The sequence below is a fragment of the Lissotriton helveticus genome, chromosome 3_2 (assembly GCF_964261635.1).
Source record: "Lissotriton helveticus chromosome 3_2, aLisHel1.1, whole genome shotgun sequence".
Taxonomy (NCBI): domain Eukaryota; kingdom Metazoa; phylum Chordata; class Amphibia; order Caudata; family Salamandridae; genus Lissotriton; species Lissotriton helveticus.
Genome location: NC_136062.1, coordinates 29122448 through 29148834, shown reverse-complemented (window position 1 = coordinate 29148834; position 26387 = coordinate 29122448). Strand labels below are relative to the sequence as shown.

Genomic DNA, 26387 nt, shown 5'->3' with positions numbered 1-26387 from the left:
CCTGCTTTCCTTGGTCAGTTATAAAACACCTACAATATTGCTCTTTCCCTCAGACTCTTCTTTTTAGGTCAAGCCTGGGCAGCGCATGCGCAGCTGCGAGGCATGCAGTAGTGGAGTATGGCGTTGAAGCCATACTCTCCGCCCATATTTTTAATTGGCTTATGTCATTGTCCTTCGTAAACGCTGTCTTCCGAGTTATTAGGCTTGTTTGTCCCTCTTTAGTACCGCCTGGCCTGCATTTGCTACCTCCCATAATAAGTGGACCTTTTACTGGTGGTGTTACATGGTCTGCTTTATAAGTCGGTGAGCACTATTTTATTTAATGCTCTTCCCCTATTCCTCCCACTACCTCGGAGCACGCCGCTTGCTTTTAATTCAATTTTTAGTATTGGCGGTCCACTTTAACCATAGCGGCTACGTTTATTTATTTTAGCAGCACTGTCCTCATTTAATGGCCACGCTTACTTATTTATGTATTTATTTTGTTTACTAGCGGCTATGCTACGCTTTGACATTCATAGAAGCTGCACCCCTTTCTTTACACAAACCGCATCTAAAGAAAGGTATGCGGCCGACATTAAAGTGAAAGCGCGGCATGAGCCCTTTTACCCCCCAAAAAACATCTGTTTGTCAATTTGATAAACAGATCTTTTTTTTTGTCTATGTCCCCATACCGCGGTTTCACTTTAATATCTGACATGCCCCTTTCTTTAGATGTGGTTCGTGTTAAGAAATGGGCGCGGCCTCTATGAATGTGAAAGCGCCACATGGGCGCTGGTAAAAAAGCTAATATTTACCATGTAACAGGTCTCGCATTTGCGAGAGTTTCAGCTATTGCAGTGCCAATAGCTTAAACTCTCGTAAATGCGAGACCTATTACATTACAAATACTTGTTGTGCAATGTTAACCAACAGCTTGCGCGTGCAGTCATTATGAAGCATTTGATGCTCCACGAGCAGGTTTAAGCAATGTTTGGTAGCAAGGTGCAGTACCAAAGCTCATTTATTGATGTCCCTGTCAAGTCAAGGGCAAGCACTAGACATACTAGACTGCAGATTGACAGGCTGTAACAAGTGCTGACATTTGACTCCAGCAATAGAGTGAGGCTACTCTTAATCGCTTGTAGAAAAATAAATAATAAATGGCTGTCATGATTGCAAGCCGGTATTTTTGTTCTTTAAAAAAAAATCACCCTTTGTCATAACAATATCACAGTAGCCTGAACATTTTTACCTGGAATATCGTAATCCGCATGTGATAAAGACCTACGCTTTCAAACTGTCAGTTCATGAACATTCCAGCGGTGGTATTGCCACACAATCCCAGTTTATAGCTATTTATTTTTTATTCACCATTGTTAGCAGTGACAAATCCCTGAGCGTTATTCAACATAAAATGCTCCTAAAGAAAAGGCTTAACTTAAAGATTGCAAATCAACACCGTAGCCAGAAATATCTTGTCTTCTCTGGGTAATTTGTCAATACATTTTAGAACAAGATCTGAAAACTTTTATTCAATTACTGGTGCTTTCCAGAATCGGCTACTGTAACTCTCTCTTGACTTGTCGCCCCCACTCCTCCTTAATCACTCCTACTACATTCAGCAGCACGTTTCCTGTATGGGGCCAAAAGTAATGACCACATCTGACCGATGCTGGTTACTCTCCACTGGAAGCCTAATAAAGCTAAGGCCTTAGAAGACAGCTTTTTTCACTCATAAGACTCTACCCACATCCACTCCACATTACCTGGATGACGAACGTAAACTATCTAGGGCCACTAGTCTATTGGAAAATGCTGAAGCATTGTTGCTAGAAAACATTTAAAAAAGGAATGACTTGTCGCTCAATCCTTCTTAGGAAGCGCAACCAGAATATGGAACTCCTTACCTCCAAACATATGCGCAACACAAGATTATCTGTACACCTGAGCTGAGGGCCCTTTTCCTTCAAAGACATTTTTGCTAACCTCTCATCCCCAGTTTTAACCTCTCAGATTTACTGTACTACTTCCATTCCATTAATCTGCATCCTTAACGTAATACCAGTCTACGCTTTGTAATGCAGATTTTATGACTGCAGCATATACTACACTCCAGTGTTCATGGCTTTTTAAATGTACCTTCATCTTCGGATAATGTAATTTTGTGCCCTAAGTAGTGATCTGTTCTTACACTCGAATGAATCAATATCTTTGAATTATGAAATTTTCTATTTTTTGTTATGTTCTATTTCTCTTGAACAGCTCTCTAGCACCTTTGGGCAATGTTTGCGCTATATAAAAAATAAATAAACATATAAGTATATTTTAGAAAAGACAAATATATAAAGAAACATACTAAAGCAATATGGAAAATCAGGCAGTAAATCTAGTGCACGTATAGAAGGGTCATATCCGCAGGAATGAGGTGCGAACGAATGTACGAAATATAGAAAAAGCCCAAGAGAAGGACATACTTTTTTGAGAGAATGTTTTCTGTGTGCCCCTTACCGACTGCTTGTTCAAAAGGCCCGTACTTGTGTGCTTAAAGAAATAAACAAATGTCCCAAACACAAGTCTGCCGAAGCTCTATCCCCGGGTGGGATACAGCCCTGCCTGATCATGAGACGGCTAGTATTCCCACACGGAGATTTACCAGCAGTGGCGGCTGGTGATCTGTGAAAGTGGTGTGCGTAAATGTTCTGGATGAGTGCCCTCTTGCAAGCAAGGTTAGGGGGTGAGCTCAACCATCATAAGAGGGGTTTGGAGGGTCTGGTAGCCACACATTATGATATCGTCTAAACGTGTGTGTCTCTTTCATTAAGGAATAGCGGTGAAATCCGCCATTTTGTAATTATTTGGGTGGTCTGCGCACACAGCGCGCCATATCCGTTGTCTTTATTTACATGCCGCTTGCTTATGCTCCATTGGTAAGGCCATTTTGACATCGAGCAAAGAACTGCAGCGCCTGTTAAGCAGAAGTTTAACGAGATATAATCATGTTTTTGAAACGCGAACATGCAATTCTTCTGCCTAAATAATGCCCTTAGGGATCAATTCAGGGGAAAAAAAGCTTCATGCAGTTTGGGTGGAAATATGACACACTGACTCCCCTGTATTTGGATCTTTATAGATGAGTATAAATCAAGAGGAATCCTGATAAGGTAATGTTTTATAATGTCACAACAAACGCGCCTTGTCATATGACTGAATAGCCATGTGAAAGCAGCTTCAATCACTCGAGCATATGCTAATACACTCCCAGTCGCGGCTGGCATTATGGGCGGGTGGGGGGTGGTGGAAATGGGGTTGTCGCGCTGCGGAGGGAATGGGGGGGACAGCCTGGATAAATAATAAAAGTAAAACTCCAGACTCCCGCCGTCCTGGTTTTGAATTCCTGCAGGGCACGTCACGTCATCAGGAAGGCTGCAGGCAGCCTACCTCCCATCCACCGCCGCGTTGTTGATTGGTGCGGCTGCTGCCCCACCCGCGTCATTTTCTCTCTGTATGCTGCAGCATACAGAGAGAACAGGGCGAGTGGGCGGTGTTACTCGAGGGCAGGGGGGAGTGGCTTGCCCACTGTTGTTAATACTGTCTGTCTGGGCGGCCTCAGGCTGCCCAAACAGACATTATTAACAACAGTGGGCAAGCCACTCCCCCCTGCCCTCGAGTAACACCGCTCACTCTCAACCAGGAACTTCTACTTTCTCTCCGTGCAAGAAGGCAGAAACAAATGGTAGTTATTACCGTAATAACTACCATTTGTTTCTGCCTTCTCGCACGGCGAGAAAGCAGGGGGCCGGCGCCCAAACGCCCCCATAGAAGAGCCGCCACTGTTTATCAGGCCCAGAAATACCGGACCTGCTCAAATCCGGCATGTAAAATTGCATGGGGATAGGACAGGAGCTGCAAGCTCAAGGCAGCCAGGCCCCTGCCTGACCCCCCTCCATCATAGGGAAGTATGCAACTCTTTCCCCATCCAACCCACAGCTTTCCATGCCTCCTGACACCCTCCACACATTGCAAACATCAAACACTTCCATTTAAAATAGCAGGTGGTAAAGGAGAGCTAAATTGTCCATGCAATGGGGAATCACTTGCAGAAAAGGAGGCGAATGTCTAAATGAAACTGAATAGTAATGGTTTAATAGGGCTAAATATGGCAACTGTATATAGCACGTACACGTCTTCATGCACAAATATGTAATAGTCCGTTTGTCCCAAAAAAATTCAAACATTTGAATCTGTACACTCAAGTTGTAGTACATCTCGGGAGTATTTATAACCAGCACAACCAGAGATGAACCTAGCATGAGAGTCTCAAGTGAACTTGGGCAAATGGCTGAAAACAGTTGCTTTGCGTCTGATGGTTAATGTTGGATTTAGATAGCTTGGTTCTGAATGAGTTTTAGCATAATTCGCAAAACAGTGAATCATTACTGTATTTTTGAAAAATTAAATATCTTGACTTGGATTTAATCCTAGGGTGATGGAACCGTGGTGGAAGTCCCCGCGGAACACTCTACTACTAGAGAGAAAGTAAGGATTCAATTTCAATCATGTTAACTCGACTTTAATCAAATGCATCGTACTTTTGGAAACCATTTTTGTCAAGCCTCAAGCATTCTTCCTCTGTCCTGAATTTCTAGACACAGAGACATTAAACATTTACTGTATATCTGGTTTATTCTTTCAAGGCTTCATTTTCTTTTAGACTCTTAACCTCTCATGTGTCACTTTTTGTTGGGCCAGTTGTAATCGATTTTTGTTTTGCACGTTAGACATACATTAGATGACTAAGTATAGCTCTGTTTTGTTTACCTCGAGTTTCCTAAATTATATGATGTGCTCCTGTACGCTTAAGTGTGACTTACAATTGTTTTTCTTCTATTTCTTCAGTTGCCAGTGGTTATTCGGGTGCCCAGGCTAGAGTACTCTGCACTAACTTTGTGTGGAATGCCCTTTTCCTTGTTAGGATTTGGAGACATTATTGTGCCAGGTGAGTGAAATACATTATTAGTTTTTAAGTTGCCTAAAAATCAGTGTAAATGTAAAGAAGAAAGGGCCAATCACAGCTATATCGCTGCCACAAGTGACAAAAATGCTTCCTTTAGTATATGCTTCCTCTTCACGTAGTATGTTCGTGATGCTCTTGTTTTTATTGACTACTCAGTCACTAGGTAGGTAGCCAACTCGGGGAACTTTGTAAAACTGAAAGGGCGTTTGAATTCATACATGAATCTTAATACTCATAATTACTGGCAGCTTTGAAAAATCTAACACACACCAGTGTACAAACTTCGTTATCTACTGGACAGGACCATTGACAGATTTTCCGGGGCAATTGAACGAGTACAAATATCAGGATAGAAAAGATATAACTAGCCTTAAAATGGAACGGGTCAGAGATGAATGACAGGAAAGTGAGAAAACTCGACACAAATTTGAGTAGGGGTGCAAGTACGGTAGAGACAACGTATAAAACAGACTTGTACAATGTGTAAATACAACACCACTCTTATGTGTGACCTGTTTTGTGGCATCATGGCCAAAAATGAAATGTTTACAATGTGGAGTCTCTTCATGCCTCCCACTGTTTTGGTATCCCAGAATGCATCGCTCTTTTGGGAGGTATCCTGATACTTTAGGGGTTCTGTGTGTTGTTTTAATTGTCACAATAATCATAAACCCAGTAAATAAATATTGTTAATGAATTGTTACTCTGCAAGGGAAAAATACTAATGCGGCAGGGTTTGAACCTGTTCAGAAACTATGCCTTAGAAGCAGTTTGGACACCTCGAGGTTTTCATATATTTTATCAGTCATGCAATAAACGTAGCAAGTGAGAAGATACTACGAAAAATACAAAAATTACCCCATATGCATTGCAGGTCTCCCTCTTCGCATAAGACGTCTGAAAGGTCATTTGTTAATTGAAGGTCACCATTTGTTCAGTATTTTATTTTCGTAGAAGGCCTCTTTTTGTTTTGTAACTGGCAAACCGAATGCACTGTATTGCTAAGATTAAACCTACTGCTATGGCATAAATTGCCTAAATGTACCATGACTATACACTGGAGGGTCAGTTGGTCTACAAAGGTTATCTCTGGGATGGCTCCAAATTGTTTCATATTGATGGAGGCTTCAGAGCACACTGCCTCATTGAATCCAAGTTACCAGTGGAACTAAGAAGGGGGAATGAGGAAGAACGTGGAAAATTTACAGCGTGAACAATACAACCATCTCTAAGTAGTAGCAGCAGCATAATCTTAACATCAGCCTATAGAGACTGGGCAGACCAGTACCATTATGTGAACACAGGATGAACCTCAGATACCTCAACCCAGTACCTTCATCACTCCGGCATCTGATTAGTGGTCTCTGTAAAGAAAATGTATTTCCAGGATTCATGACTATCAAAACTCGCTCACCCTCCCACACTCTCAATTATTTAAAATAAAACGCCAACTTAATCATCCCCTTTCATCACAGTCTGTAATTCTTGCCTGGACCTCATTCTCACTTAACACAAGTCCAGAATAATATGCACTTTGGAGGTCAGATACACAATGGACCCGCTCTTCGTACACACTATTGTCACCAATTAATGCCGACCAGAGTGGCCAATTCTGCCAGCACTCTTCTGAAACCGCTTTGGACACAGAGGTATCCCTCCTTCCTAGTAAGATCACTAACAGCCCCTCCGGCGACAAGACCAGTACAGAAGACCCTCTGTTGCTGAAAAGTCTCACTGTCGAACTGTTCGTGGCCTCATCCTCAAAGTGTTCCACATTTTCTAAAGTTTAGAGACAGATGCAGCTGTGAAACTTAGATCCTTCTGTCACTTCGTTCTCTGGCTTTGTCTTTTTCTTGATCAACCATGCTGTTCTTTAATGTTTATTGTTCAGAATTGATGCTCTGCACTGTTGTTGTTGCTTGCACATCATGCTGATACCCTTGGAATATATACACATACATATATAATGAATAGACACAGATTTCTTACTATCAATATGGCGCGAGACGCTCTGCTGATCCATTTACTTAAGGAAACTTCTACCGATGTTACCCTCTCAAGCCAGAGCACTGACAGTGCAGAGTGCCATTCTACGCAGGCTCGACTACTGCAATGCTCTGCTGCTAAGAGCACCAGACTTTTTAGTAGATAGACTGCAGAGTTCAAGCGGCAGCTGCAAAACTAGCATTAAATTGGCCAAGAATGTAATCCTTCTCAATTGCCTTGAAGGAACTTCTCTGGCTTCCAATAAAACAAAGGATAGCTTTTAAATCACTTTGCATAGTCTTTAAAGCGTTTCAGGGATACATCTCTAGCAGGAACTTGCGTTCATCGACTGCAAATCTTCTATGCATTCCGGCATTACAGAAAACAAGACAGGGTGGACTAGCTTTAATGGTTAAAGCGGCACAGCTTTGGAACAAATTACCTGCCTCTTTGAAGACGACTATTGATTTAATGCTTTGCAGGAAATCCGTAAAAACCTAGCTTTTCCTTTGTAATCAGTAGTCCTTGTTCTAGCCATTTCGGTAGCAGCTTTTCCTTGTCAGGAGAGGTCTAGCGCCAGGTTACCTGTTAGGTTACAGTGCACTCTATAAATATATAAATAATATAAGTAAAATAAGCATTAATTTTCTGGAAGGCACCAGGTCTTAAAAATATACACAGGACCAGGATCATAGATCTAAATGAACATGACAGCCATCTTTGAACACTGGTTTGCTCTCGAGTTTGGTATTCTAGGGTCTGTGATTTCGAGCTGTATTGTTTTATCAGTCGTTTAAAATATGTGACACTCTTAGCCAGCCCTGTTTCTTCCAGATTCATCCTAACCCTAGCAGATATACATTTGTACTAAGGGATATTTTGGATTCTTTGCATACGAGTGTCGGAAGCCCGAGTTAACAAAGATAGGTTTCAATGGAAGATATTTCTTCATGTATCGCTAGATCTTTGTTTTTTTCTATAGTAAATTATGGCAGTTTTAGCACAAATTCTGATCTTAATTTAGGAAGATTATTTTCTCTCGACAGCCTTGTGGCTAATGCTTCTCTTTCTAGGAGTCATTTTAGGTAAATTGTAACAATATCGTTCAAGAAATTGTTTTCAGAAGTCATTAATTTGGGCTTGCTCACTCTTATATGGGCATTTCTCATTACTGTTCACTTTTCTTTGCACTTCAGGCATTCTGAGATACGTACAGCTTCCACAAATGTTTTTTTTTCAAGTTGCTTGGAACACTTGAAATGAATTATCTGAATCACCTTTGTATCATTCCAAGTCATTGCCACGCTTTTTCATAGTGACAGCAAAAGATTGAATTGATCTTCCTTTACATTTAAGTTATCAGATAATCATTTATAGTTATCTAGGTGACTGAAAAGGCTGTATTTCCTATGATGCAATAGTGTTAAGGTTCTGAATAAAAAAGCTGTTGTGTTAGTCCTTGCTTCGTGGCTGCCCAAAGCTTGCGCCAAGATGCCCTATGCAAGAAGGTACCATGCTTTGTAGACTGCATAATATAAAGACATTTACAGAATCCGTCTTTCTCAAGGGTTCTTAATGAAAAAGAACACTTTGGATCTTCATCCATAGTAGAGACTCTTGTTCATCATAGTTTTCTTAGGCACTGGGAGGGAGCAGAGCTAGTCACAAATCATATGGACAACCTCCTTCACATGTGGAGCCATTGTATCACGTTGGCCATATGGCTGTTTTTGGTGTTAAGACTTTTTGCATGCTATCACATATGCTAGGAAGATTGAAAAAAGGGCAGTCTACTATTTCCTTGTGGGTGGTGTAAGCAAATGTATTCCATGACTTCATATTGAGTCTATAGCCATATATAGCTTCTTCTCATTCATCAGAGTTCATATGGAGTTGTAAATTGGACTTGTTCAAGACACTGCGAGCCTATGAAGAACAGTGCTGGACTTCACATTAACATTTGAGGCATTCAGTCAGTCTTTCTAGCTTTTAACTAATTTTCACCACTCTTCTAGGGACATGGTTGGTGACTTAGGTATTTATCTCAGAAACCTTTGCAATATTGTAGCCACTGAAGCACTAATGTACCTGGCCTATGCATGTCTGCCAGTTAACTTTTGGAAACTTTGATAAGAAACTCTATGCAATTTAGCACAGTCCCAAATGTGCCCAGAGTGCACTGCCTGGGCTCTGTGAGAAACCTGCCTTCTAAATTGGCCTCATACAACACTGAAGGCTTTTTCCAACCTCACTGCCTGCATTGAGCAAATGACTTTTCTTTCTCTTAGCCATGTTTGAGCTGAACCAAAAGAGTTGTTTCCTGAATATTTAAATTACAGCCACATAAACCTGTTAAACGACATCTCTGTTGAGTAGAAGGCCAAGAAAGCTGCACCAGCTGATGGGAACTTCAGTTTTGTTGGTGGTCTCTGGAAGGGAATGTTAATCCCATCTCCTGCCCTCTTAATCTGTTCTTTCATGTACATGCCTCCTGACAACATGCTCATTCTTGAAAGATTTCTTCGGGCTTGTTTGGAACATACAGAAACAACGCACTTGCAACCTTTTACACTTTGAATTTTATTGAACCTCCCGAGGTTTCGCGGATATTCAGAGCGAGCCTTGTTGAACACAATTGAGGGAGAACTTCGACAGCCAGAGCAGTTGTAAAAGTTAGATATCATTTTAATGGTCTGCTGCTTATTCAGTATGGGTACACCGTCCTCTGAAACACTTAGACATTACTTTGGCCCTCAAGTTCATTGATTTATCTGGTTTTCGTAATGGTCAACTAGTCACATAGAAACATTTTTTTACAATGTCTGTGATTCTGCCTCACCTGTATGTGAGCTACAGTTTCTTTGGTAAATACACTGTAGTTTTTTTTTTTGCGAAGGCAAGATTGTTTTTAAGAGCACTGCATGATGCAGACATCTAGAAAACTTCGGAAAATAAACTACTGGAAAGGCCTCAAATACATTCCTTTTCTCAGTCCTGGTAGCGCAGGGTTTAACTTCCTAGTATGAAGGCCCCAATATCACTTTGATTATTTCTCTAGTATTGTCCTAGTATTGCATGTTCCAAATCATATGGTTTATAGTAATGTTTATTTTACTTTTTTTCTTATACATGCAGTTCCGATAGAGGCTTCTAACTGCAGATTCCTCATCTTGTGAATTTTCCCATATATAGGGGTGGGCGGAATTTGTGTAATCGTGTTACGCAAATCTCCGTGAAACTGTAAAAAATCTCAGCGAACACGCAGAAATACCGCGAACACGCGGAATTGCTTCTTCACGATGCTTTTTTACTGTTTGCAATCACTGTTTGTGTGCTCGGGGGAAATATCTCGCGAACAAGCAAAAAATTTCACAAAGTCGCAGAACGCAGAATTTTGGGCATTTTCACGTTCTCCGCGGAACATGAATTACCCAAATTCCGTGAACGGAATTCACCACCCAGGCCTACCCATATGCCAGGCTGGATCCGTAAACTTTATTAGCAATTCCCTGGCTCGTCCGCAGGTGGCATTGTGTGGCTCGGTGTTGTTTCCTTGGGTTCCAGATGATGCTGTCTGGGCAGTATAAGACGGCCGTCACCAGGCTCTGACATCACTGCGCCACTCAACTTTCACGTAAGGTCAAACCCGCCTTGGTGCATGACACCATCCTCCACACCAAGACATAAGCTACTGAGTGCTAGAGCCTGCACTTGTTACGGACACCAGACCCAAATCCGATTGTTTTATTGGATTCGGAAACTCGACCTCACGATCTCCACTGCGTTATTTTATCTTTTCTGCTGCTGCTCAGCAGTTTTATGACCAGGATGTTGAAGGGAATACATTTTATGATGAGAGAATGTTTTTGAGGTCCTGCAAGATGCCAGCGAGTTGTATACCTCCCCTGACATCGACTTAAACTTGCCTAACCCTATGGTAACTGAAAAGACCGCTTCCTTTGCCACAGTCATCAGGAGGGTGGTCGAAGTTCTAGATCTTGACCTACCAAAGCAAGCGGTAAAGACCAACGTGTTGATAGAGGTTCTTAACCCAGCAGCTATCACTCAGTAACTTCCACTTCCTTTCAAAGAGACCTTAGTACATGCACTTTTGGGCACCTGGGCTAAATCTGTATCTTGACCACTGGTCAAAGGAAAGGTGGCAGGAGGGCACAGGCTTGCTTCCAGGGATGTAGGCTTCACATATCACCCCAAGAGCTTGGTGGTGCAGGCATCATTCAGCCACCAGAACCCCAACTCTTTTCTCGCATCTCTACTTGACAGCAAATCCAAACAGATGGAAAATTTAACAAAACACGTTTTTTCCAGTGCTATCCTTGCTCAATGATTGGTGAACAACTCGTGCCTCCTGGGACAGTATTCACATAGATTGGCAAATGTATTGCCAGCTGTCCCAGAGGAGGTTAGGCATGCCCTTTTACATCTGCTCCTCAATAGCATGATGCTGCGAAATATGCAATCCGTTCTGACCTGGACAGAACTGGCTGCTTTGGTTAGGGCATTTGGCACCAACGTGATACTTAGGCAACATATCTGGATCCAATTCATTGGCTTCTCTCGTACATCTAGCAGTCCCTAATGGACATGCCATGGAATGGCTTGAAACTTCGGGACGAAGGCTAATTCAAGCCTCAAAAAATTTAAGGAGAGCAAAGCCGCCATTCACTCTCTGTGCCCAGTTCAGCAGTTCCCCCAACATCCACACACCTTTTGTGACTTGGGTAGGGGATATCTACAGAGGCAGCATTAGTATGGACCTCAGCAGCAACAGGTCTCCCAGCCCTTTCAGGGGTGAGGCCAGGGAGCCGGCTAGCAACATTAAGGGGCAGACCACAACTCCTTAACCCAGCAGCTGCAAAACCGCTTTAACCTGTCCTTGGCGCCATACAATCAGCCAATAAGAGGTCGGGTCACCTTTGCCTCCCCGGATGGAAGAGTATCACATCGGACTAATGGGTGCTCCAGTTCGTAGAGCATGGTGTTTTCCTACCCTTTCTGTCCTATCCGCCGGACATGCGCCCCACACTGCAACACCTCTCAGAGGACCACTTGTTCATACTCTGCAAAGCAGTTCAGGCACCCTTGGCCAAGGGAGCAATAGAGAGGGTGCTTGCATTGGAGATTGGGACTTGCTGTTATTCCTTTTATTTCCTGGTGCTGGAAAAGGACTGAGGCCTTCGCCTCATCTTAGATCTCCACCCTCTGAACTTCTTCCTCAACAAGGACAAGTTCAAGATGCTCACCCTGACCCAAGTTCTGTCCGCCCTAGATCCAGGTGACTGGATGGTGGTGCGTGACATGCATGATGCATATTTTCACATCCCCACTGGTATCTGCAGATCCAGCTAGCTGAAGAGCACTTACAGTTCTCTCTGCTCCACTTTGCCATGACCAGTGCCCCTTGGGTGCCACGAAGGTGTTGGCAACAGTCACTGCCCTTCTGCGAAGCTTTGGATTGGAAATACCAGTCTGCCTATACCTCGATTACTGGTTACTGAAGGGAGGCTCACCTCAAACAGTCATAAACCACCTCCAGACTACCTGTTCACATTGGGTTTCTCCATCAGTGGGCCGAAGTCGCAACTGACTCCTTCACAACAGCTCCCCTTTATCAGAGCCATCCTGGATACTGTGCCCTTTTAAGCTTTCCTCAACCTCACTCAGTGCAGTATATTTGTGCTATGATCCCAATGTATTAACCCTTGGACTGGTTCTCCGTGAGAGTGGCTCTGAGGCTTCTTGGCTTCCTTCATCCTGCTTGTGGACCATACCAGTTGGAAAATTCAGTCTCTGCAATGCAATTTGATTTTATAGGGGGCTGACCACAAATGCAATCTGTCAGTCTACATTCAGGTGTCAAAGATTCATTGTTGCTGGGTTGAGGAGGTCATCTGGGACAGGTGAGGATCAGAGGACTCTGGTCTCTGGTGGAAGCTTACCCCCACATCAACTTACTGGAGTTGCGAGGGATTCATTTTGCACTGAAGGCGTTCCTCCCAACCATCAAGGGGGAACGGGTACAAGTTCCCACAGACAACAATACCACCATGTGGTACTGCAACAATCAGTGCTGAATACGGTCATGGGTCCAGTGCCAGGAGACTCTGCGCCTCTGGAAGTGCCTGAATGCTCAGTTTATCTCCCCAATCTTTAAATGCCCTTGGTAGGTGACTTCAGTCACCGGTATCTAGTGGATCACGAATGATAGTTGTATTCGGAGAGAGCCCATCGCATATTCCAGCCATGAGGTACATGTCGGCTCAATCTATTCCACACCACATAGAACGTGCAGTGTCCAAACGTTTGCACGTTAGAGTTCCCAGGCAAGTCCTTCCTGTGAGACATCTTCCATCTGAATTGGGGATCGGGATTCCTTTATGCCTTTTTGCCCCATGCTCTCCTGCCCAGAGTTCTGAAAAAAATCAGGAAACACCAGGCCAAAGTTATCCTAGTGTTTCTGGACTGGGCAATGAGAGTGTGGTACCCAGGACTTCTGGCCATGAGCATTTGTCCTCCAATCTCTTGGAAGATCCTTCAGTCACTGCAGCAAAACTGGGTCCTGCACCTGATGCAGCACAACCTACACCTCCATGCATGGAGATTGAGTGGCGACAGTTAATGGCTTTCAGTCTTCCTCCCAAAGTCGTTGATATTATTCTGGTAGCCAGGCACCCCTCCTCTTAAGTCTGTATGTTGAGGGCGTCGGAAGAAGTTGTTGCCTGGTGTTCTCGCAGAGATATTCAACCCTTACAACATGTTTGTCTTATGTTTTGTCTTTTTACTGGTCCACCAAGGCCTCGCTGTGGCTACAGTTAAAGGTTGTTTATTGGCCCTTTCAGCTTATTGGATCAGCTGATGTGCACTCTATTCAAACCTATGCATAGTTGTATCTTATCTGTGTTAACTATTAACATAGTGTTTCTTATCACAATAACATCTGCTGAGTGAGGTCCAGCGACCATACACTTTGTTCTTTCCAGATAAACTGGTGTTCGGGGAAAGGCGGCATTCCTTTTGAAAATATATGCCCACATAGGGCAATCCATCACCTTTGCCAGCTTTCTATACTCCGCCCAACCTCTCTTAACAGGGGGAACAACTTTACCGACTTGACCACAAAAGGGCTCTTCATTTTTATAAGGATGGCACCAGAGAATACTGGCCACATGACAAGATTTATGTTCACTTTTCTGTAGAAAAAAAGGGTAAAGCGGTGCAAAAGTGAACCATTTTGCGATTGATTGTTCTGTGCATAAAGATCTGCCTTGGGCTAACGAAAAAACATCCTCCAGAAGGCTTGCATGTTTTTTTCACCAAAGCAAAGACCGATTCCACTGCACTGGCTTACAGTGTGCCAGTCAAGAGCATTTATCAGACTGGTATACGCCATCCTTTTACACATTCATGAAGCATTATTGCCTCTATAACCAGGTCCAAAGCGATACCAAAGGGGATGATGGACGGAGCGCTCGAGCTGAACTGATCTGTGTTTAATCCATCATCATTCTTTAGCTCACTCCACCACCCCAGTTCAGACATGGCCATATGCAAATCAGTCTGACCATGTGCCTCATGGGAACAGTCCAGCCCGAACTGCCAAGCCATGTCTTCCCTGGACCGGAAACAAGCATCCTGGGACCGGTTTCTGGCTAATCAGCCGTTATCAGTCAGGCTAGCTTGAATCCAGTGGCAAAGTGAGCAAGGTACCCACGTCTGGGCATACCCTGCCAACTTAGGGCAAACAAAGCGATACCAAAGGGGATGATGGACGGAGCGCTTGAGCAAATCAAACACTCAACCCCAGTCAACTGATCTGGGTTTAATCCATTATCATTCTTTAGCTCACTCCACCACCCCAGTTCAGACATGGCCGTATGCAAATCAGGACCAGCGTTTTGCCAGATCTGTCCTGCAGGCTTCCTTGGTCTAAGTCATTCAACAGACTCACCATCTGAGGAGGTACAGCTGTAGTATATGTACACAAGGTATGAAATGTGCAGTTTGAAGTCTCTAACAAAAGAACAAGTTACCTACCTTCCGTAACACCTTTTCTAGTAGCGACTCTATCTAACTGCACATTCCTCATTGACCCACCCTCCTGCCCATTCTATTAATAAGGTTGCAAACATGACACACCTGCACACTGCACTTCTGAATTTGATGGTTCTGCATTAGACGATGCGGACAGAATTAGACTGACTTCATAGCATTGAGGTCGCACTTTTATAGTGGCCTGACATCACATCTGAAGCCATTGGACCTGAAGCGGAGCCACAGACGCCATCCGCAGATGCCAAGGGAATTCCTGTTAAAGGTTCTGGATCCAGTCTGGCTCCTGGGAAATTTCACAAGATAGAGAGTTTGCAGCTAGATTAAATCTCTAGCAGAAAAGGTGTTCTGGAAGGTAAGTAATTTGTTCTTTCAGTTAACTTGCATTAACATTTGAGGTGATAATGTGATTCCTAGTTAGTGCTACACTCAAACTGGAGGTTTATTAGTTTTGTTTATTTGACGTGGTAAAAACAAGGGGGGTGGATTGGGTTCTTTGCAACACCATTTTATTGAATTTACATAGTTCAAATAATGTTAATTGTAATAAACAAAAATTTAAAAAGCTCTTTCTTTATGGATTTACAGGAAAAAAAGAAAATTAAATTGTAGTCAAACAGATCGTCACACACATATTTATTTATCTATCTATTGTTGATATTCATGCCGCTCATGGAGAAGCCTGCTGAAGGGTGCTAGAGGAAAAGCAAGTACTAAGAATAGTGGGTGTTAGGCGTTATTTGGGAGATAGGTTGCACACCTGTAAGATAGTTGGGCTGAGTGAAGTGCCTGTACCTGTTTAGGTATTTATATAGTACAAACCTTCCTGAGCGCATTGGAGTGGGGGCATTGAGCCATTGAGGTGAAAACATTTGGTGAGGAACCTATTTGTCGTTTGAGTAGCTGGCTGGGGCACGGGGGTGTTGCATGGGATTTTTCATGGTCCGGCAGCCTAGGTTGATGGCGTCCTTTTTAGGGTTGATCAGATACTCCTTGGAGAGATGTGTTGTGAGATCTTTTCTGAAATGCCGTAGAGATGGGACAAGCGAGGTGTAAGTGTGCCCATAGACGTCCTCCCGTGGAGCCTCACCCGCGCAGAGTGGATTTTGATCCTACTTGAGTTAAACATAGACGGCTGGTGACTGGTGAGGAACCATCCATCCGTTTAGAGCGGTATAAGGCCTTGTTGTCTAAATAGAGGGCTTTTAATCCACTCTCTGCAGGTATGTGTTTAGGTAGCGGTGGTTAATACAGTGGCAAGTCATATACGCATTTCAGATGCTGCATTCCGTAACATGGTGTCTTTTTTTAATAAGTGTGTAATTTTCATTTTAATAGTTACATCTTTCCTGTGATTAAGCCCAGTTATCAGGCTCGTGTGTGCACTGATTACAGGTAACTTATCTGCATTAAATAGAGAGACGGCGCCCTATAATTAAGGTTCTGTTGACACACACAGTGCCCTAATCCTCCTGGGTCAAAACAAGTCATTTTGCAGTTTAGCAAAGATACTATTTGAAACATGTCACTGCCTGCTTCAGCGAGAGAAAGAAAACAATAACATTAGAAAAGCTGTGATGCAGAAACATATTTTTAAAAAAGGCAATATATTTCACAGGTTGTGACCATGGTATTTGTTGTCTCCTTTTTCATTAGTCACTAAAAATCTCCCAGCGTACAGACCAAAAGGCCTTTTTTGTGAATGAACAGTGCATACTTAAGTTCGCCCAGCCCACGCCGTTGTTGCAGTTCTTGAATTCTTCCTTAGTTAATTATGCATTACTAATTCTCTAGAACCACACCAAATGCTAAGTACAGCGTTTATGTGGCAATAATATTTTGCCATTATAACTCGGGATCTCTTTTGCTTGAACTAGTTAAAAATAACAAGCATTTGCATAGCCAATAGGTCTCGGCTTTAGGACCTTATAAGTGTTTAAACATGCAACAGTTGATGTTGTTGCACCAAGGATATTGTGCTGGATAACTAAACACTTATAAGGTCTCAAAGGCAAGACCTATTGCTATGCCAATGCTTGTTTTAAATCTCTGCTACTGTGAAAAAAAGAACAAAAAACGGTTATTTCTGTAGTCAGTGCATCTATGAAGGTACATTTTTCAACGCCAAGATTCATTGTATTATTCAGATGTAAAAGAGAGAGGGGATGAGAGTTATGAGAAGGGGCAGGGTGAAGAATGCCAATTGTGGTTATTAGAGATTCTTTAGAAATCACCCGACGCAGAAACCCCTTCCCAGTGTTTTGCTGAAAAGGCAGGCGATTGATGCTAAACACACTGGAACGGCTGATAATATTAATAACAACAAAAAGCAATAGTATAACAGACGCTTTTTATAGCGTCGAACAATAATCGAAAGACTCCTTGGCGCTTTTTATAGTTGCTAAGATTACACAATTTACGGAACAAAAAATTACTGCCGAACTCGGGGAGCAGCTACCCTCCCTCACCCCCACCTTCCAACCACCACCACCACCTCGCGCATAATGCGGAGATTTTTTTTTAACAACAGTAAACAGGCTGGCCTGTAGTTTCACTTTCCATGGATGCTGTCCTTTGAGAGTAACTGCCTTGACAGAGGACCATCTGACGACTGTGTACCTACAATAACTGCACCCATATGTTAACATTTCGCCAGGGCTCTCTCTGGGTTTCATTTTTGTAAGGTCCATATGAGGTTAATACAAAGTCCCCGTTTCTTATCCTTCTGCACAGCCGCGGCTGAGAGCACAGTGAAAAGGCCACCTACATAGACTGCGAAACGTAGACCATGTTCATTCACAACCATACCACGTATAAACAACCACAGTCCGTATATTACGTTTAAAAAGCTGCAAAATTTCAGAGAAGCTAAAAAGTGACCAAGACCAACCATCACATCTAGCAACACAAATCTACTATATGTTTTATTGCACCTGAACGGGACATGGCATTATGTTTAACAAATAAAATACATCTAAAGTCTTAATCCCGGATTGAACAGTCTGTGTGATCTTGGGCAGACCCCCTTATGTCTCGCTGTTCTGGAGCATTTAGAAAGCAGTTGAGTGGCATGATCAAGCGCTTTTAAAAACTATCGCCTCCCAGTTCAAGGACTGCGTGACCCCTACCCTCGGGGGAGCCTAAGATCCAGCTAAAACTGCCTTGGGAGTGATGTGCTAATCCCATTATCCATTTGGGCGCTAGACACCTGAATTGTTGGGGTGAGAATACATACTCTCATGGGGGGACAAGCAGGGCCAGATAAATATTTGCAAGGGCGGCGCCCTCAGCCAACCCCCAGCGGGGCCTGCCCCCCCTCCACCTGCAGAGACAACTTTTGCCTGTTGCTTTCTAGGACACAGACGCGCTTCTAGTCATTGCCAGGGATGTGAGCGATCTATAAATTATACAATGAAGAAATCACAAGGGGAATATGATGCCTCAAACTAAAGACTATCCTTCGAAACCGGAGGCAGGTGTCACCCAAGCAAGGGTCAGGAAGGGGTGTGAAACAGCATTATGAGCCTGGGAAGTACGGGTCCCTCCCCAAGCAGCGTAGCGCCAAGAGGCCGAACAATTGGCAGGCGTTGAGCTTCACAGTGACTCCTGGCACCATGCCACAGCCCCTTGGCAAAGACAGAGTGAGGGCCGGAGCCTTAAAACCTGCAGTGAGGGCAGTGATGCGGAACAATGACTGCCCCTTTGGCGGACCATCTGCCCGAGCATGACAGGCGATGGCACGGTGCCAGGGCAGCACAGTGCTCGCTAATGATATAGCTGCATTTTTAGAGCACCCAGTGGCACACTGCGTCACGCCCAGCGCGGATGCAGCAGACACTGGAAGAAAGAGTGCCAACTACAGGTGTAGGGGGTGCTGCCCATCATTGTGACAATTCTTTATATAGCTCCACCACACACTCAACCTTTTCTCGGCGCTTTCTATAGTGGGAGTGGTTGCATGTATTCCGGCACAGACCCCGGGTAGGCGACCCTCGCCCTCTGCCCCCAAGCAACCCTTTAACTGAATACACAAACTGACAACACTAGAGACATACAGACACACAAGAGATCAGTCTGACACAGGCACAGGAGCTGCACCAGAGAGACAGACTGACACACAAGAGAGATCCTGGCACACAGCGAACGACTGACCAGCAAAGTATTGGTTTCTAAAGTCATTTGATTCTTGCTGAAAAAAAAGTATTACTGCTTCCAGGGAGCGTGCGGCGTAGCATCGAATTGAAAGACAACTGACAAGGCCTGTATCCCAGACACACACAGCACTTCCCTTGCGGGAGCGAGCAGGGGCACCATCTTTTTGCAAGATAATTACAAACAGATGTCGCCAAAGCTCGCTCACGCAGGGGAAATGCCAAACGTGCACACGTTGCAATAGAAAGCAATGCAAAACGTGCACGTTTTTGTCCAGAATGCTGATCGATTCCAAAAGGCCCCTCCTATTCAGCGCATGCGCGCTGCGTAAGCGAGACCTAAAAACTAAGCAGTGAACATACTTCTCGCCCTTCCAAGACTGTCTTCCAAGGGCTGCTGGTGCCTGTCTGATCCAAAGTTCTGCTTTGCTGGTCACTAGTTCCTTACTGTTTGAGTGATGTACTGTTCTCCTCCTCGTCAGTACCAGTACTGTACTGTACTGTACTGTGCAGTTGAACTACTCCTGTCATTCTATAGTGTGTGTAAGTGTGGGTCCTGTCCTACTGAAAGTGCTGCCACCTGGCACTTCATCGCCTGTACAGTCCAATTCAACATACTGGCTTCCTCGAGAGAAGGGCCGGCACTGTGTTCACACCATGATAAGTGCAGACAGTAGGTCACTAATCCAATAATTAGCAACAATTACATTTGATTAAGGACGAAATCGGAGCTTATTATAAAGCTAATCATGACCAAGAGGGCTGAGTTCAGGTGACAGGAAACTACATATTTTAATGGGAAATGCAAGACATTACCCTGGGTTTGTGCTCCCCATACTCACCCCTGATCACATGTTGAAATTTCTGTGGCAGTACACAATACAATGATGAGCTCCATTCCCCTGTGCCCAGACAGAAGCACACCACTGTGGCTGCTCCCAAGTCAGAGAGATCTGTCAGAGACTGCATTTGGAAAGGGACTGCATCTGGAAAGGGACATAATCTGAGAGACCACCAATAGTTGAATCAAAGTCATTTATATATTTATTATTTATGTATTTGCTTATTTATTGGGTTGTATGTAGCATGAAGGGCTTTATATAGACCAACCATGACATAAATTATGCGCTGAACGTCCCCAATAAAATATTAATAACATTGTAGCAAGGTGTTTTTTATAGAACAGGTAAAACAACCAGGTCCAGTTCAGTATTTATTCGATATATTTCAATCATAAAAGACACAACAGCAAGTGTCACTAAAACAATAAATAACATCATAAGAGTTCACCTACTCACAAAAGTTAATATCACGTTATCGAATATTCCTAACAATTGAGAATAAAAATGAAGTAAACATTAAGCATTATTATAGAATTAATAGTTAAAAAACAATTTGCAAAACATAGAATATACATCCCAGCTTCAACTAGGCTTCAAGTTTTTCTGTCTCAAGGGGGGCGCTAGAGGGCGCACGAGCGGAATGGCCGGTTAAACAAGTGGCTCCCGCGCCTTGGTACTAAATCCTCTCATAATCCTACACTACAGGGTGCAGAATCGCCAGCAAAACCCATCGCTGTGCGCAGGCCAACATCCTCTGCCCTCGTTCCGACTTTGGAGCCGCTGCAGGATTCAGGACCGGAGATATCGCGGCCGTCGTATTTGCCGAGGTTTTGCCCTGGAGCTAGCAGACGGTGACCACCGGGGTGACATCCTACGCGAGGCCGCGGTCGGCCACGAGGGGCTGGGCCGCACCTCCGGACGGCCGCCTAGACTCACGGAGAAGCCCTGCGCTGCAGCCTGTGCCGGAGGTGAGCTGCAATCGACCCGCTGCCAGTGCTGACCCCTCGTTGGTGTGGATCCCCGGCGCGAAGTCCGGGGTGGGCCTTCCCCGCTCCGCCCGGTGGGGAGGCAGGTGTCGCAACGACCGGGAGCCGCCTGGAGGTGCGGCCGCCACGCTAACCTGCTGGTGTCGGTAGGGTGCACTGGGATTACCCTGGACCGCGAGCGGGACCTGCATGCCTGATGACCTGGGCACTGGGGGGTAGCACACACGAGGACGCCATCACTCGCATGGGCCCCATAAACGGCGCGGAGTGAGGAACTCTTTGCTGGCACCCCTCCTCTGTTACACCCCCACCGGACAACACCACCCCCGGGGCCCGTGCTGACACACATTGGACACCACCCACGGAGAGATACGTGACCACTCAGTGCCCTACCTGGTGGGCCGGCTGCGGCCTGGATGCTGATCTCCTTACGCTGTGTTTTGTGGACTATTGCGTGGCCATCTAGGCTGCAGAGCCTCACTCTGCCTTTGCTCTTCTTCCACTGACACGGGCATACTTGGGACCGTGGGGAGCGCGTCAGGCTCGCACCCTTCTCCTGATATTCACTGCGATATACCGTCCTGCCAGAAGCTGCCTCACCAAGGGCTGACTAGGACCCCCCGCTGCCTGGTGGCCTGCTCGTGGCCTCCAGGGACACATAGAGCTTCCCAGGCCCACGGTATTGACAGACTGCTCCCTTCTACGACCATGGGACGCCTTGATGGGCGGCAGGCGAAGCTGAGCTTTGATGGCGCTAAAAAGGGCGCGAAATCGGTGACTGGCGGCCCTGGACCCAGTGGGACACCTCCGACGGCCACTACACCCCCCCCCCCATCGGACCTTGATTTTCAAGTCCTGTTCCAGGAAATGAGGCAGGGGTTTGCGACAGTGGTTGAAAAAGTTGATGGAGTCACTGCTCGTCTGGACGCCCTGGTCCATAAGGTGGATCGTCATGAGGAAAGACTGACGGCTGCAGAACAACGAATCTCCACTACCGAAGATAATGCCGCGTCACACACGACCCAGCTGGCACGGATGGACAATCTGCTCCGAATCATAGCGGCGAAAAATGAGGATTTGGAGGCTCGCAGCCGTCGCAGCAATATACGCGTCACGAATGTACCGGAATCTACAGACACGGGTAGGATGGAACTGTTTATTGAGAAATTGCTTAAGGGGTCAATCGGAGAAGATGCTTTCTCTACCCAGTTCATCGTGGAGCGGGCGCATCGATCCCTTGCGCCTGTACCCAAGCCCGGATTGCCGCCTCGGCCTATTATTGCCAAACTGTTGAATTATCGCGACCGCGATACAGCGTTGAGAGCGGCCCGAACTCAACGTGACTTGCAGTACAACGGCATCAAGTTTTCCATCTATCCGGATTTCACGCCGATGGTGCAGGAGGAGCGTCGTAAATTCCTACCCGTGAAGAAAAAACTGCGAGGAGCCCAAGTGGACTATGCCCTTTTATACCCGGCGAAGCTGCGCATCACTCATCAGGGGCGGCAAAGGTTCTTCACAAACCCGCAAAAGGTAGAGGACTTCCTGAAATCACTCCGAAGAGCGCGACAGGAGGAACGGGGTGCTGCAGAAGAGATGGGACGCGATGATCTGCCACCGGAACAGGACGAATGACACTGGCCTCCAGAGATTGCGTTGGCTGCTTTCCCTGCAATGTTGGAACATCGTTCATCCTGTGGCCCATGGTGCCTGCACTAGACACGGACACCGACCTCGCATGGCCTCTGCACACCTGTGGTAATGTAAACCAAGGCCCACTCTCTTGGCTCTAGGCTCCACCAAGGGTAGTACAGACTGGAGTTATGAGCCGAGAGGTGGCTGTGCGTACTCTATGTTTTACCCCCTCAGGGTGCTCCCCTTCCAGCTGTTGCTGATTGTTTGGTTACTACGTGGGTTAGAACTGGCGGGGTGGGGTGGGAAATGCTGGGTGGGACTCATTGGCTACTGGCATGATTGGGATGCTGGGGTGGGAGGGGGGTTGGACTGTTATATGTTGAGGCTATTCTTCCTTGGACTCTGTAGGCAGCTAGTACGAAGGTATGTGTGGCCCTGGCGGGAAGCCGCTGCAGACCCGAGCTTATTACTCTGGCTGCTTCTCCTGTTTCTGTTGAGAACCGAACAATGGCTCTACCGACTGCTGATGTACATTTAAATTGCTTGTCCTGGAATGTCCGGGGGCTGAATGATGCTAGAAAATGTCGCAATGTTATAGCTTACCTTGATAGACACCACGCTCAGGTGGTTATGTTACAAGAAACCCACTTGCCGCCACGAGATAGGATCACCTTTGCCAGTAGATGGGCTGGGGACCGAGTCTTTTCTTCTTATTCCACGTATGCGAGGGGGGTAGCTATCCTTGTGGCCCGGAATGTGCCGTTTCATAGATATGGGGACCTTGCTGATAAAGAGGAGAGATACGCACTTTTGTGGGGCAGACTAGGCCGGGACACTTACACATTTGTTGTGGTATATGCGCCGAATATGGACACACCTACCTTTTTCACCACACTGTGGGGCAAAATTCTGGCTGCGGGCTCCCGACACGTCATTTGGGGAGGCGATTTCAATTTGGCACTGGTACCACACTTAGATAGAGCTGATGGAGTGTGCTCCTATAAACCTAGGGCTCGAGAGGCGCTTGAGGGAGTGATTACGGAAGGGGAACTTCTGGATGCTTGGAGACACTTACATCCGTTGGGGAGAGAGGGCACTCATTTCACCTCGCACACGGGGACATGGGCACATTTGGACTATTTTCTAATTACCAAAGGGGTTGCCACGGAGCTGGAGGGGGTGTCTCACCTACCTAGGACGCACTCTGATCACAGCCCCGTTGTCCTCCACCTTCGTGTCCCAGGGTGGGATAACCAACGACCGCATTGGAGACTTCGCCCAGAAATTCTGCTAGACACTCTGTTTTGAACCGAACTGGGGGAGGAGATAGCTGCTTTTTTCCCCAGAAATAAGGGATCAGTTGACTCTGTGGAGCATGTTTGGGAGGCATTCAAAGTAACTATAAGGGGCTATTGTATTTCCAAAAGCTGTGGAGTCCTACGTGATATCCGTCGCACTATTAGCAAACTGGAGAATGAGCTGGGCGTTCTAGAACGCCGCATGGTGGATGATCCTGACCCTGAATTGCATGCTACCTTTAGGGAAACGCTGTCACAATATGAAGAGGAGGCTGCTAGGGAGTCTAAGTTCCGAGGCAAGCATTGGCAGGCCCGAAAATATTGTGAGGGAGACAGGCCTGGGAGGGTACTTGCTGCACTCACTCAACCAACACGTGATCGCAATATCATATTCGAACTTACTGATACCAATGGCGCCACTCTCAGAAACTCGGATGAAATTCTCACCTCTTTCACGACACACTACCTGTCATTATACACTTCCACTGTGGAGACTACACCATCTTATACCGATTACCTGCAGGATGTAGCATTATGTTGGCTTAGCGATGGAGATAGGGCCTTTCTGGCTGCACCTTTCGAGCTCGAGGAGATCCGGGATGCCATCATGTCTCTTCACAATGGCAAGGCCCCAGGCCTAGATGGCATTCCTGCCGAGTTCTATAAAACATACATTGATATCATGGCCCCTGTTTTGCGCGAGGTTTACTCGGAGTCCCTTGAAGAAGGCGCTCTGCCCTGCTCTATGCGCGAGGTTGTCATCACCTCCCTACTGAAGCCCGATAAGGACCCCAGCTCCTGCAATTCATATCGCCCACTTTCCCTCCTCAACTGCGATGTCAAGATACTTGCTAAAGTTCTGGCTACTCGGCTATCGCTGTTAATGACCAGAATTGTCCTGCCTGATCAGTCTGGATTCGTGGCTGGCCGATCCACATCGCACAACCTTCGTACCCTGTTCTCTCTCCTACGTACCGTGCATCCTGAAACGCCAGTCGCAGCGATTTTTCTCGACGCGACCAAAGCCTTTGACTCAGTCGAATGGCCCTATTTATTCTCTGTCTTGACAAGCATGGGATTCCCACCCTTGTTTATATCCTGGATCCGCCTGCTCTATACCCGGCCTACGGCGAGAGTGCTGATCAATGGTCGCTTATCTCCGTCTATTGACATCACCCGAGGCACGCGCCAGGGATGCCCGCTATCGCCCTTATTGTTTGCTATAGCTGTTGAGCCGCTAGCCTGCCGCTTACGTCAGCTTCATCGAGATGGCGCGATTCAATGCTTGCAGCGACAGATTGATGTGTCCCTGTATGCAGATGACATCACACTATATGTCAAGCACCCTGAAATACACCTTAACCCTCTACTCAGGGAGTTCCTTGTGTTTGGCGGCATGTCAGGTGTCCACATCAACTGGTCCAAGTCCCAATTTTTCCCCCTCACTGAGGCGGTGGGCGACTTTTCCCTTGATTATCCGTTGGAATGGTGCCGGACAGACCTTCGCTACCTGGGGATACGCATTTCCCGGGACAGGGAGGAGACGTTACGAGCCAATTATGGAGTGGCTATCACAAAACTAATCGCTTCCGTGGATCGCTGGCTTACTCTGACGCTTTCTATGGCTGGTAGGGCGTCCCTAATCAAAATGGTTATCCTCCCTCGGTTCCTCTACCTCTTTGTCAACATTCCTTATTTTCCCGGTGCTTTCTTCTTTAAGACGCTAAAGGCTGAACTGCGCAGACTTTTTTGGGGAGGCAAGAACTCACGGCTTCAATGGTCCACGCTTACCTTGCCCTATGACAAAGGGGGTTTCGATATATCGGACTTCGAGAAATATTACCAGTGCGCTCAGGCACACTTTGCCTACCACTGGATGGCTCCTACACCTTACATGCCGCATATTGCGGTTGAGGATTGGATAATACGACCCCTCCCGCTGTCGGGACTACTCCACTGCCCGGAATCCTCCATAACCACGCCAAAAACATCTGTATCGTGCACGATGGATGCATGGCGGCGAATAGCCAGGAGCTTATTATGCCAACTACCATATTCGCCGAAGTTGCCACTTACCTACCATCCGGAACTCACCCTGTTGCAGGAACAGGGATTCCGCACGCTGTGCGCAGCACTACGTATCTCCTGTTGGGGCGACTTATTTGTCAATGGTCAGTTCAAAACGGCGGACCTTTTCTTCCAATCGCACGTCTACACTCCGCTAGAACTCTTTTATTACGTGCGCCTACGTGCAGGGATGCGGGCCATACTTCCCAACTTTCCTGACGAGCCTGAAATTTTGCCTCCGCTCCACTTCCTGTTGAACTCCCGAGATGGGACACATTTGGTATCTGGCCTCTACCGTCAGCTCAGGGCCGCTATGCAGATGCCGGACTCCAATGCTCGAGCGCGCTGGGCAGCTG

General features: G+C 45.9%; 1 protein-coding gene and 1 long non-coding RNA gene across 3 annotated transcripts in view; one reads left to right on the top strand and one right to left on the bottom strand.

Annotated features, from left to right (window-relative positions):
• Window positions 1-26387, bottom strand: part of LOC144826438 (uncharacterized) — a 665527-nt gene that overhangs the window by 81166 nt on the left and 557974 nt on the right. The window contains exon 3 of the long non-coding RNA XR_013609823.1: window positions 20046-20206. This is a non-coding gene — a long non-coding RNA (uncharacterized LOC144826438). The remainder of the gene's footprint in view (window positions 1-20045; window positions 20207-26387) is intronic.
• SPPL2A (signal peptide peptidase like 2A) overlaps window positions 1-26387 on the top strand; it is a 346877-nt gene that overhangs the window by 237521 nt on the left and 82969 nt on the right. For both annotated transcript variants that reach the window (XM_078684763.1, XM_078684764.1), the window contains exons 12-13: window positions 4465-4518; window positions 4879-4978. In XM_078684763.1, coding sequence (XP_078540889.1) covers window positions 4465-4518; window positions 4879-4978 — 154 coding nt within the window. The remainder of the gene's footprint in view (window positions 1-4464; window positions 4519-4878; window positions 4979-26387) is intronic.